The 13,161-nt window shown below is 51.2% G+C and overlaps 1 protein-coding gene across 1 annotated transcript; it reads right to left on the bottom strand.

The window, feature by feature from the left end:
* Nucleotides 1–73: 73 nt before the first annotated feature.
* Nucleotides 74–12,845, bottom strand: si:ch211-207i20.2 (uncharacterized protein LOC568537 homolog). Its single transcript, XM_041814881.1, has 5 exons — nucleotides 12,066–12,845; nucleotides 11,477–11,636; nucleotides 11,333–11,391; nucleotides 7,193–7,292; nucleotides 74–1,461 (listed from the first exon to the last, which is right to left on the bottom strand). The coding sequence occupies exons 1-5, from the start codon at nucleotides 12,252–12,254 to the stop codon at nucleotides 449–451; spliced, it is 1,521 nt and encodes a 506-aa protein (XP_041670815.1). The 5' UTR covers nucleotides 12,255–12,845; the 3' UTR covers nucleotides 74–448.
* Between the last annotated feature and the right edge of the window lie 316 nt (nucleotides 12,846–13,161).

Below are 13,161 nucleotides of genomic sequence, written 5' to 3'. Positions count from 1 at the left end.
TCCTTTAGGGCCACCGTACATATAAACACTCAGTGAAATAAGACAAGTTTTTTTCACACTTGTAGTTTTTTATTACAACAAATGAAAAATTTTGGTTTAATTATAAAAAAACATTTAGAGCAGAAACATTTTTGATGTTTTACATACATTCACCAATCAGAGTGCAGAACTCCACTAGGCGGGGCTTATAATGACTCATGATTTGTTACATATATAATTTATTAAAGTGACTGGATGAGGTCTGAGTGACATCAGCCATTTGACCATGTCAGTAATTCTCAGCTCTGATTGGTCGATCAGCTCCAGTATCTATGTAGCAAATTCACCTTCTGAAAAAATAAATTCTACCAGAGAACAAACCCTGGCTCGTTGGGATTCAAGTATTTCCACTGAGGCTGAAGGCGCTGTGACCGGCCGCTGCCGTGACTGGCCGCCGTGATTGCCGCCGTCAGGCGTACACGCACTTGTGCAGCTTGAGGTTGCGCTGGTCCGAGTACCTCTTGCCACACTTGTCACAGATGAACTGCTTGCCGCCGGCGTGGATGTGTCTCTTGTGCGTCCTCAGGTGGCTGCCCTGGCTGAAGGTCTTCCCGCAGACATCGCAGGCATACGGTTTCTCTCCCGTGTGCACGCGGAGGTGGAGCTTCAGGCTGTTGGTGTTATTGAACTTTTTGTCGCAGTAGTTGCAGTCGAACGGCCGCTCTTTGGAGTGCACGCGTCCGTGCGAGATGAGGCTGCTCTGCTGGCTGAACGTCTTCCCACACTCGGGGCAGCTGTACGGGCGCTCACCCGTGTGGATGCGGCGGTGGATCTTCAGGTTCACTGCCTGACGGAACGCTTTCCCGCAGACGTCGCAGCTGAACGGACGCACGCCGCTGTGGATCCTTTGATGGTTCTTCAGGTTGACGGCGTGGCGGAAGGTTTTGGGACACTGCTCGCACTTTAAGGGTTTCTGTCCGGTGTGGATGAGCTCGTGCATTTTGAGCGTCACGGAGCGGGTGAAGCCCTTCCCGCAGACGCCGCACACAAAGATCTTCTCGCCGGTGTGCGTGAGCGCGTGGCGGTGGAGGTTCTGCAGCAGGTTGAAGCGGCGGCCGCACACGTCGCAGCTGTGCGGCTGCTCGCCGGTGTGGATGATGGAGTGCGTCTTCAGCTGCGTCTGTTTGGAGAAACTCTTGCCGCACTCTGAGCACTCGTACGGACGCTCGCCGGTGTGCGTCCTGGCGTGGCTCTGCAGACTTTGCCTCTGGCGGAACGAGCGGCCGCACACGCCGCAGGAGAACGGCTTCTCGCCCGTGTGGATGCGGTAGTGAGACTTCAGGTTGCTCTGAGACGTGAAGGATTTACCGCACACCGTACACGAGAAGTACTTCCACGTCACGCTCTGCAGGACGAACTCCGCTGAGCCCGCCTCCTCCTGCTGCTCGGACACCACCGGAGACTCCGCCTCCACCCGAGCTCCTGATGTCAAACAGACCATCATCAGTTTGTGTTCAAATCATAAACAGCTGCATCTAAAAAATTTAAATATCAAAAAAGTTCATTCTTTACTGGGATTACGTCAAAAACACCCAGATCGTCTAGATCAGGGACATCAGACTCAGCAGGGGCCGAAGTCTGGATTCAGGTCTAACCTGAGGGTCCAACAGGGTCTAACCTGAGTGTCCAACAGGGTCTAACCTGAGGACCTGACAGGGTCTAACCTGAGGACCTGACAGGGTCTAACCTGAGGACCTAACAGGGTCTAACCTGAGGACCTGACAGGGTCTAACCTGAGGACCTGACAGGGTCTAACCTGAGGGTCCAACAGGGTCTAACCTGAGAACCTGACAGGGTCTAACCTGAGAACCTGACAGGGTCTAACCTGAGAACCTGACAGGGTCTAACCTGAGGGCCTGACAGGGTCTAACCTGAGGGCCTGACAGGGTCTAACCTGAGGGTCCAACAGGGTCTAACCTGAGAACCTGACAGGGTCTAACCTGAGAACCTGACAGGGTCTAACCTGAGAACCTGACAGGGTCTAACCTGAGGACCTAACAGGGTCTAACCTGAGGACCTAACAGGGTCTAACCTGAGCATCCAACAGAGTCTAACATGAGGGTCCAACAGGGTCTAATCTGAGGACCTGACAGGGTCTAACCTGAGAACCTGACAGGGTCTAACCTGAGAACCTGACAGGGTCTAACCTGAGGGCCTGACAGGGTCTAACCTGAGGGCCTGACAGGGTCTAACCTGAGGACCTAACAGGGTCTAACCTGAGGACCTAACAGGGTCTAACCTGAGAACCTAACAGGGTCTAACCTGAGGACCTAACAGGGTCTAACCTGAGGGTCCAACAGGGTCTAACCTGAGAACCTGACAGGGTCTAACCTGAGAACCTAACAGGGTCTAACCTGAGGACCTAACAGGGTCTAACCTGAGGGTCCAACAGGGTCTAACCTGAGAACCTAACAGGGTCTAACCTGAGGACCTGACAGGGTCTAACCTGAGGGTCCAACAGGGTCTAACCTGAGAACCTGACAGGGTCTAACCTGAGAACCTGACAGGGTCTAACCTGAGAACCTGACAGGGTCTAACCTGAGGGCCTGACAGGGTCTAACCTGAGCATCCAACAGAGTCTAACATGAGGGTCCAACAGGGTCTAATCTGAGGACCTGACAGGGTCTAACCTGAGAACCTGACAGGGTCTAACCTGAGAACCTGACAGGGTCTAACCTGAGGGCCTGACAGGGTCTAACCTGAGGGCCTGACAGGGTCTAACCTGAGGACCTAACAGGGTCTAACCTGAGGACCTAACAGGGTCTAACCTGAGAACCTAACAGGGTCTAACCTGAGGACCTAACAGGGTCTAACCTGAGAACCTGACAGGGTCTAACCTGAGAACCTGACAGGGTCTAACCTGAGGACCCAACAGGGTCTAACCTGAGAACCTGACAGGGTCTAACCTGAGAACCTGACAGGGTCTAACCTGAGAACCTGACAGGGTCTAACCTGAGGGCCTGACAGGGTCTAACCTGAGGGCCTGACAGGGTCTAACATGAGGACCTAACAGGGTCTAACCTGAGGACCTAACAGGGTCTAACCTGAGCATCCAACAGAGTCTAACATGAGGGTCCAACAGGGTCTAATCTGAGGACCTGACAGGGTCTAACCTGAGGGTCCAACAGGGTCTAACCTGAGGACCTGACAGGGTCTAACCTGAGGGTCCAACAGGGTCTAACCTGAGGACCTGACAGGGTCTAACCTGAGGGTCCAACAGGGTCTAACCTGAGGACCTAACAGGGTCTAACCCGAGAACCTGACAGGGTCTAACCTGAGAACCTAACAGGGTCTAACCTGAGAACCTAACAGGGTCTAACCTGAGGGCCTAACAGGGTCTAACCTGAGAACCTAACAGGGTCTAACCTGAGGGCCTGACAGGGTCTAACCTGAGGACCTAACAGGGTCTAACCTGAGCATCCAACAGAGTCTAACATGAGGGTCCAACAGGGTCTAATCTGAGGACCTGACAGGGTCTAACCTGAGGGTCCAACAGGGTCTAACCTGAGGACCTGACAGGGTCTAACCTGAGGGTCCAACAGGGTCTAACCTGAGGACCTGACAGGGTCTAACCTGAGGGTCCAACAGGGTCTAACCTGAGGACCTAACAGGGTCTAACCCGAGAACCTGACAGGGTCTAACCTGAGAACCTAACAGGGTCTAACCTGAGGGCCTAACAGGGTCTAACCTGAGAACCTAACAGGGTCTAACCTGAGGGCCTGACAGGGTCTAACCTGAGAACCTAACAGGGTCTAACTTGAGGGCCTAACAGGGTCTAACCTGAGGGCCTAACAGGGTCTAACCTGAGAACCTAACAGGGTCTAACCTGAGAACCTGACAGGGTCTAACCTGAGGGTCCAACAGGGTCTAACCTGAGGGCCCGACAGGGTCTAACCTGAGGACCTAACAGGGTCTAACCTGAGCATCCAACAGAGTCTAACATGAGGGTCCAACAAGGTCTAACCTGAGGGTCCAACAGGGCCTAACCTGAGGGTCCAACAGGGTCTAACCTGAGGACCTGACAGGGTCTAACCTGAGCATCCAACAGAGTCTAACATGAGGGTCCAACAGGGTCTAACCTGAGGGTCCAACAGGGTCTAACCTGAGGGTCCAACAGGGTCTAACCTGAGGACCTAACAGGGTCTAACCCGAGAACCTGACAGGGTCTAACCTGAGAACCTAACAGGGTCTAACCTGAGAACCTAACAGGGTCTAACCTGAGAACCTGACAGGGTCTAACCTGAGAACCTAACAGGGTCTAACCTGAGAACCTAACAGGGTCTAACCTGAGGGCCTAACAGGGTCTAACCTGAGGGCCTAACAGGGTCTAACCTGAGAACCTGACAGGGTCTAACCTGAGGGCCTAACAGGGTCTAACCTGAGGACCTGACAGGGTCTAACCTGAGGGCCTGACAGGGTCTAACCTGAGAACCTAACAGGGTCTAACCTGAGAACCTAACAGGGTCTAACCTGAGAACCTAACAGGGTCTAACCTGAGGGCCTAACAGGGTCTAACCTGAGAACCTAACAGGGTCTAACCTGAGGGCCTAACAGGGTCTAACCTGAGAACCTGACAGGGTCTAACCTGAGAACCTGACAGGGTCTAACCTGAGAACCTGACAGGGTCTAACCTGAGAACCTGACAGGGTCTAACCTGAGAACCTGACAGGGTCTAACCTGAGAACCTGACAGGGTCTAACCTGAGAACCTAACAGGGTCTAACCTGAGAACCTAACAGGGTCTAACCTGAGAACCTAAAAGGGTATAACCTGAGGGCCTAACAGGGTCTAACCTGAGGGCCTAACAGGGTCTAACCTGAGAACCTGACAGGGTCTAACCTGAGAACCTGACAGGGTCTAACCTGAGAACCTAACAGGGTCTAACCTGAGAACCTGACAGGGTCTAACCTGAGAACCTGACAGGGTCTAACCTGAGAACCTAACAGGGTCTAACCTGAGAACCTGACAGGGTCTAACCTGAGAACCTGACAGGGTCTAACCTGAGAACCTAACAGGGTCTAACCTGAGAACCTAACAGGGTCTAACCTGAGAACCTAACAGGGTCTAACCTGAGGGCCTAACAGGGTCTAACCTGAGAACCTAACAGGGTCTAACCTGAGAACCTAACAGGGTCTAACCTGAGGGCCTAACAGGGCCTAACCTGAGAACCTAACAGGGTCTAACCTGAGGGCCTAACAGGGTCTAACCTGAGAACCTAACAGGGTCTAACCTGAGAACCTGACAGGGTCTAACCTGAGAACCTGACAGGGTCTAACCTGAGAACCTAACAGGGTCTAACCTGAGAACCTGACAGGGTCTAACCTGAGAACCTGACAGGGTCTAACCTGAGAACCTGACAGGGTCTAACCTGAGAACCTAACAGGGTCTAACCTGAGAACCTAACAGGGTCTAACCTGAGGGCCTGACAGGGTCTAACCTGAGAACCTAACAGGGTCTAACCTGAGAACCTAACAGGGTCTAACCTGAGGGCCTGACAGGGTCTAACCTGAGAACCTGACAGGGTCTAACCTGAGAACCTAACAGGGTCTAACCTGAGAACCTGACAGGGTCTAACCTGAGAACCTGACAGGGTCTAACCTGAGAACCTAACAGGGTCTAACCTGAGAACCTAACAGGGTCTAACCTGAGGGCCTAACAGGGTCTAACCTGAGGACCTAACAGGGTCTAACCTGAGCATCCAACAGAGTCTAACATGAGGGTCCAACAGGGTCTAACCTGAGGACCTGACAGGGTCTAACCTGAGGGTCCAACAGGGTCTAACCTGAGGGCCTGACAGGGTCTAACCTGAGAACCTAACAGGGTCTAACCTGAGAACCTAACAGGGTCTAACCTGAGGGCCTAACAGGGTCTAACCTGAGAACCTAACAGGGTCTAACCTGAGAACCTAACAGGGTCTAACCTGAGGGCCTAACAGGGTCTAACCTGAGAACCTAACAGGGTCTAACCTGAGAACCTGACAGGGTCTAACCTGAGAACCTGACAGGGTCTAACCTGAGAACCTAACAGGGTCTAACCTGAGAACCTGACAGGGTCTAACCTGAGAACCTGACAGGGTCTAACCTGAGAACCTGACAGGGTCTAACCTGAGAACCTGACAGGGTCTAACCTGAGAACCCAACAGGGTCTAACCTGAGGGCCTGACAGGGTCTAACCTGAGAACCTAACAGGGTCTAACCTGAGAACCTAACAGGGTCTAACCTGAGGGCCTGACAGGGTCTAACCTGAGAACCTAACAGGGTCTAACCTGAGAACCTAACAGGGTATAACCTGAGGGCCTAACAGGGTCTAACCTGAGGACCTAACAGGGTCTAACCTGAGCATCCAACAGAGTCTAACATGAGGGTCCAACAGGGTCTAACCTGAGGACCTGACAGGGTCTAACCTGAGGGTCCAACAGGGTCTAACCTGAGAACCTAACAGGGTCTAACCTGAGAACCTAACAGGGTCTAACCTGAGGGCCTAACAGGGTCTAACCTGAGAACCTAACAGGGTCTAACCTGAGGGCCTGACAGGGTCTAACCTGAGAACCTAACAGGGTCTAACCTGAGAACCTAACAGGGTCTAACCTGAGGGCCTAACAGGGTCTAACCTGAGAACCTAACAGGGTCTAACCTGAGAACCTAACAGGGTCTAACCTGAGAACCTAACAGGGTCTAACCTGAGGGCCTAACAGGGTCTAACCTGAGAACCTAACAGGGTCTAACCTGAGAACCTAACAGGGTCTAACCTGAGAACCTAACAGGGTCTAACCTGAGAACCTAACAGGGTCTAACCTGAGAACCTAACAGGGTCTAACCTGAGAACCTAACAGGGTCTAACCTGAGGGCCTAACAGGGTCTAACCTGAGGGCCTAACAGGGTCAATATTTAACCATAAATTGTCAGCCTTATCTTCACTGGTCATGAATTACAGGGAAAAAATGTAACATTGATGATAGATGACTTTGAGATTAAAAAAAAAAAGTCAACAGTTAAAATCATGATCTTTAACAGGTAATGTATTAAAAACACATTTAATGAGTTTAAATAAGTCCAAATAAGAGATCAAACTAAAAATGATGAGTTTTAAATGTCAAAATAATCCTGATATTCTGAGTGTCTGTTAGAAACATGGATAAAGGAGCAGTCTCTCACTCTCTTCAATCGCTACCAGGTCGATGTTTCCGTGCTCGTCTTTAACGGTCACCGCCGGGACAAACGGGTTCTCTGCTGCCTCTGCTTCTTCAAGTTTAGCCTGCAAAGAGAACGACGGACAAACAGGAGAAATCCTTAGAATAACCAGGGCTGAACCATTTACAAAAAATTACCTAATTGTGATTTTTTTTTTCCCAATATTGCAATTTAATATATGACTATTAGGGTCCTCAACTAAAGCATTTTTCAACAAATTCAAGTAATAAGCTTTAGTCTATAAAGGAGGAGGCTGGGGTGGAGGAGGTGAAGCTCTAGTCTATAAAGGAGGAGGCTGGGGTGGAGGAGGTGAATCTTTAGTCTATAAAGGAGGAGGCTGGGGTGGAGGAGGTGAAGCTTTAGTCTATAAAGGAGGAGGCTGGGGTGGAGGAGGTGAAGCTTTAGTCTATGAAGGAGGAGGCTGGGGTGGAGGAGGTGAATCTTTAGTCTATAAAGGAGGAGGCTGGGGTGGAGGAGGTGAAGCTTTAGTCTATAAAGGAGGAGGCTGGGGTGGAGGAGGTGAAGCTTTAGTCTATCAAGGAGGAGGCTGGGGTGGAGGAGGTGAAGCTTTAGTCTATAAAGGAGGAGGCTGGGGTGGAGGAGGTGAAGCTTTAGTCTATAAAGGAGGAGGCTGGGGTGGAGGAGGTGAAGCTTTAGTCTATAAAGGAGGAGGCTGGGGTGGAGGAGGTGAAGCTCTAGTCTATAAAGGAGGAGGCTGGGGTGGAGGAGGTGGAGCTTAGTCTATAAAGGAGGAGGCTGGGGTGGAGGAGGTGGAGCTTAGTCTATGAAGGAGGAGGCTGGGGTGGAGGAGGTGAAGCTTTAGTCTATTAAGGAGGAGGCTGGGGTGGAGGAGGTGGAGCTTTAGTCTATAAAGGAGGAGGCTGGGGTGGAGGAGGTGAAGCTTTAGTCTATAAAGGAGGAGGCTGGGGTGGAGGAGGTGAAGCTTTAGTCTATAAAGGAGGAGGCTGGGGTGGAGGAGGTGAAGCTTTAGTCTATAAAGGAGGAGGCTGGGGTGGAGGAGGTGGAGCTTTAGTCTATAAAGGAGGAGGCTGGGGTGGAGGAGGTGGAGCTTTAGTCTATAAAGGAGGAGGCTGGGGTGGAGGAGGTGGAGCTTTAGTCTATAGAGGAGGAGGCTGGGGTGGAGGAGGTGAAGCTTTAGTCTATAAAGGAGGAGGCTGGGGTGGAGGAGGTGAAGCTTTAGTCTATAAAGGAGGAGGCTGGGGTGGAGGAGGTGGAGCTTAGTCTATAAAGGAGGAGGCTGGGGTGGAGGAGGTGAAGCTTTAGTCTATAAAGGAGGAGGCTGGGGTGGAGGAGGTGAAGCTTTAGTCTATAAAGGAGGAGGCTGGGGTGGAGGAGGTGCAGCTTTAGTCTATAAAGGAGGAGGCTGGGGTGGAGGAGGTGGAGCTTTAGTCTATAGAGGAGGAGGCTGGGGTGGAGGAGGTGGAGCTTTAGTCTATAAAGGAGGAGGCTGGGGTGGAGGAGGTGGAGCTTTAGTCTATAGAGGAGGAGGCTGGGGTGGAGGAGGTGGAGCTTTAGTCTATAAAGGAGGAGGCTGGGGTGGAGGAGGTGAAGCTTTAGTCTATAAAGGAGGAGGCTGGGGTGGAGGAGGTGAAGCTTTAGTCTATAAAGGAGGAGGCTGGGGTGGAGGAGGTGAAGCTTTAGTCTATAAAGGAGGAGGCTGGGGTGGAGGAGGTGAAGCTCTAGTCTATAAAGGAGGAGGCTGGGGTGGAGGAGGTGAAGCTTTAGTCTATAAAGGAGGAGGCTGGGGTGGAGGAGGTGGAGCTTTAGTCTATGAAGGAGGAGGCTGGGGTGGAGGAGGTGGAGCTTTAGTCTATAAAGGAGGAGGCTGGGGTGGAGGAGGTGAAGCTTTAGTCTATAAAGGAGGAGGCTGGGGTGGAGGAGGTGAAGCTCTAGTCTATAAAGGAGGAGGCTGGGGTGGAGGAGGTGAAGCTTTAGTCTATAAAGGAGGAGGCTGGGGTGTTGGAGGTGAAGCTTTAGTCTATAAAGGAGGAGGCTGGGGTGGAGGAGGTGGAGCTTTAGTCTATAAAGGAGGAGGCTGGGGTGGAGGAGGTGGAGCTTTAGTCTATAAAGGAGGAGGCTGGGGTGGAGGAGGTGTAGCTTTAGTCTATAAAGGAGGAGGCTGGGGTGGAGGAGGTGAAGCTTTAGTCTATAAAGGAGGAGGCTGGGGTGGAGGAGGTGAAGCTTTAGTCTATGAAGGAGGAGGCTGGGGTGGAGGAGGTGAAGCTTTAGTCTATAAAGGAGGAGGCTGGGGTGGAGGAGGTGAAGCTTTAGTCTATAAAGGAGGAGGCTGGGGTGGAGGAGGTGAAGCTTTAGTCTATAAAGGAGGAGGCTGGGGTGTAGGAGGTGAAGCTTTAGTCTATAAAGGAGGAGGCTGGGGTGGAGGAGGTGGAGCTTAGTCTATAAAGGAGGAGGCTGGGGTGGAGGAGGTGAAGCGATAGTCTATAAAGGAGGAGGCTGGGGTGGAGGAGGTGGAGCTTAGTCTATAAAGGAGGAGGCTGGGGTGGAGGAGGTGAAGCTTTAGTCTATAAAGGAGGAGGCTGGGGTGGAGGAGGTGAATCTTTAGTCTATAAAGGAGGAGGCTGGGGTGGAGGAGGTGAAGCTTTAGTCTATAAAGGAGGAGGCTGGGGTGGAGGAGGTGAAGCTTTAGTCTATAAAGGAGGAGGCTGGGGTGGAGGAGGTGCAGCTCTAGTCTATAAAGGAGGAGGCTGGGGTGGAGGAGGTGGATCTTTAGTCTATGAAGGAGGAGGCTGGGGTGGAGGAGGTGAAGCTTTAGTCTATAAAGGAGGAGGCTGGGGTGGAGGAGGTGAAGCTCTAGTCTATAAAGGAGGAGGCTTGGGTGGAGGAGGTGAAGCTTTAGTCTATCGAGGAGGAGGCTGGGGTGGAGGAGGTGGAGCTTTAGTCTATAGAGGAGGAGGCTGGGGTGGAGGAGGTGGAGCTTTAGTCTATAAAGGAGGAGGCTGGGGTGGAGGAGGTGGAGCTTTAGTCTATAAAGGAGGAGGCTGGGGAGGAGGAGGTGAAGCTTTATGCTATAAAGGAGGAAGCTGGGGTGGAGGAGGTGAAGCTTTAGTCTATGAAGGAGGAGGCTGGGGTGGAGAAGGTGAAGCTTTAGTCTATGAAGGAGGAGGCTGGGGTGGAGGAGGTGGAGCCTTAGTCTATAAAGGAGGAGGCTGGGGAGGAGGAGGTGGAGCTTTAGTCTATAAAGGAGGAGGCTGGGGTGGAGGAGGTGAAGCTTTAGTCTATAAAGGAGGAGGCTGGGGTGGAGGAGGTGGAGCTTAGTCTATAAAGGAGGAGGCTGGGGTGGAGGAGGTGGAGCTTAGTCTATAAAGGAGGAGGCTGGGGTGGAGGAGGTGAAGCTTTAGTCTATAAAGGAGGAGGCTGGGGTGGAGGAGGTGGAGCTGTAGTCTATAAAGGAGGAGGCTGGGGTGGAGGAGGTGGAGCTTTAGTCTATAAAGGAGGAGGCTGGGGTGGAGGAGGTGGAGCTTTAGTCTATATAGGAGGAGGCTGGGGTGGAGGAGGTGGAGCTTTAGTCTATAAAGGAGGAGGCTGGGGTGGAGGAGGTGAAGCTTTAGTCTATGAAGGAGGAGGCTGGGGTGGAGGAGGTGAATCTTTAGTCTATAAAGGAGGAGGCTGGGGTGGAGGAGGTGAAGCTCTAGTCTATAAAGGAGGAGGCTGGGGTGGAGGAGGTGGAGCTTAATCTATAAAGGAGGAGGCTGGGGTGGAGGAGGTGAAGCTCTAGTCTATAAAGGAGGAGGCTGGGGTGGAGGAGGTGGAGCTTTAGTCTAAAAAGGAGGAGGCTGGGGTGGAGGAGGTGGAGCTGGCTATAAGCTGACCGCAGTATGAACTAATGCTAGGCTTCATCAACAGTAGGTAGAATTAACTAGTTATTTCTGCTCATATTACTAATTTGATACCCATTGCTTTACTGAAGAGGATTCTCCTTTTTATCTCATTTCACCTGAGAGCAGTTTCACCTGAGAGCAGTTTCACCTGAGAGCAGTTTCACCTGAGAGCAGTTTCACCTGAGAGCAGTTTCACCTGAGAGCAGTTTCACCTGAGAGCAGTTTCACCTGAGAGCAGTTTTACCTGAGAGCAGTTTTGCGTCTCGGAGCTCTCCAGCCGGACTCCGTACGAATGCTCCACCTCTGTGAGGAGCAGATCATATCTCAGTATGACATCATCACGTCGCCTCTCTCTGATTGGTGACGTTGGCGGCGCCTGCATACTTACCGACCCGTGCGTCGCTGAGGATGTTGAGGATGCTGGTCTGGGGTCTCTTGCTCCCCCTTCTGGGCTCCAGCTCCAGCAGCAGTCTGGCCTCATCCACGATGTTCATGATTTTACCCAGAGCCTCGTTCCCCAGCGTCTCCATGATGGACGCAAACAACACCTGGACAGGACGAGACGACAGGGACACCAGGAAGACAGGATGATCACCGAGACCCCATAAAGGACTATGAGTCCACTGGAGATCAACCCTGGTCTATGTAGGAGCAGATTAATGGTTTAATTCTTCTTTGGATGCCTAATTATCTGGATTGTCGGGGTTGGTATGTTTTTATTGTGTTTCTTAGTTTAACACGTTCTTTGAGTTTTATTTTGCTTTTCCTTGGATCTGATGATGTTTGAGTTAATAATGGCTGAATTTCTCCTGGGTTTTTGTCTTTCTTGTGTTCTTTGCCGTTTTATTTATATCTGATTTATTGTCAAAGTCCTTTGTAAACCAATGTTTAATACGTGCTAAAAAATAAAATGCACTTTTTATGATTCAGACCGATAATAAATCAAATGTAAAGACCCCGGCTGTCCCTCTCCTCACCGTCTTCTCCCGGCTCTTAGCCCGCCGGTGCTCCTCCTGGGTCGGCCTCTCCTCCTCCTCTCCCTCGGAGCAGCTGCTCCGGACCTTCAGGCCGTCCTCCATCAGCTTCTTCAGCTCCGACACCGCCGCATGGACCAGAGCCTCCATGACGGCGGCCAGCTGGGTGTGCAGAGCCGCGGGGGAGCTCATGCTGCGGCTAACAGCTAAAGCTAACACGGGCTAACAGAGGCTAACGCGAGCTGATGCTAACAGGCTAACATTCCCGCCCTTTGGGAGAACAAAGGAGCTCCGTTTGTTCCAGTCTGTTTACATGAGAAACTCAGACTCAAACTAACTTTAGCAGATCATAACCACCGCCATAGCTCCGACAGGAGAGAGCTACCTGTCTCTACGGCTAACAACAAACTCCAGACTACAGCTGGCGGAAGTGCTTGATATTTAATGTCCGGGCTGAAACAGCAGCAGCGCTCGGTGTTTCCTAACAGTTATCTGGACTGTTTATTTCCTTTCCTGTCCAAACTGGAACAAATCAGCAAGATCAATAAAAACAGAAAATATATCTACAGACAGCTCTGTTGGCAGAAAGTGTAATTTCACATCACCGTTATGAAATACACATAGATACCTGGTTCGGACTTGTAATATGCGTCTACACGGGCGCCATCTTGGAGGGGGACAGGTCTGCAGGTCCATCCTCAGTTAAAATCGGTGGTGGATGCGGGATATTTGAGGGTTGGGGTAAATAAGGGGGACCTGCTGTATCAGTACCAGCACACAAAAGCTGCCATACATTTACAGTGAAATAGTTCAACTTCCCAGTTAAAGGTGCAGTGTGTAGCCTAATATTTAGCCTAATTTAGCCTAGTGGAAAAAACTTGGTAAAAATAAAACATATTTATAAGAAGGTATGTCTAAATGGGTGGCATCAAGTTGTTGTTGTTGTTTTTTTAAACAATCTTTGAATCTAGCTTTTATTCATACATAGGGAGAGTCCCCTCCATGGACGCCGCCATCCTGGAATTTTGCAAGAAGTGACAAAAAATGAGTTACAGTTGGCAGAAAATGATACGAAAGTGGCAAAACCGTGGAAAAAAAT

This window comes from Cheilinus undulatus, linkage group 20 (assembly GCF_018320785.1).
Source record: "Cheilinus undulatus linkage group 20, ASM1832078v1, whole genome shotgun sequence".
NCBI classification, from domain to species: domain Eukaryota; kingdom Metazoa; phylum Chordata; class Actinopteri; order Labriformes; family Labridae; genus Cheilinus; species Cheilinus undulatus.
Note: the sequence above shows the minus strand (reverse complement) of the source record. Positions and strands in the feature narration are given on the sequence as shown.

Excerpts from the sequence above, each read along its gene's own strand:
- si:ch211-207i20.2 (XM_041814881.1), bottom strand. The coding sequence starts at position 12,254 with ATGAGCTCCCCCGCGGCTCTGCACACCCAGCTGGCCGCCGTCATGGAG. Across the intron at positions 11,637-12,065 it reads CTAAGAGCCGGGAGAAGACG|GTGTTGTTTGCGTCCATCAT; the intron begins GTGAGGAGAGGG and ends CGTCCTGTCCAG. Across the intron at positions 1,462-7,192 it reads CCTGGTAGCGATTGAAGAGA|GAGCTCGGGTGGAGGCGGAG; the intron begins GTGAGAGACTGC and ends GTTTGACATCAG.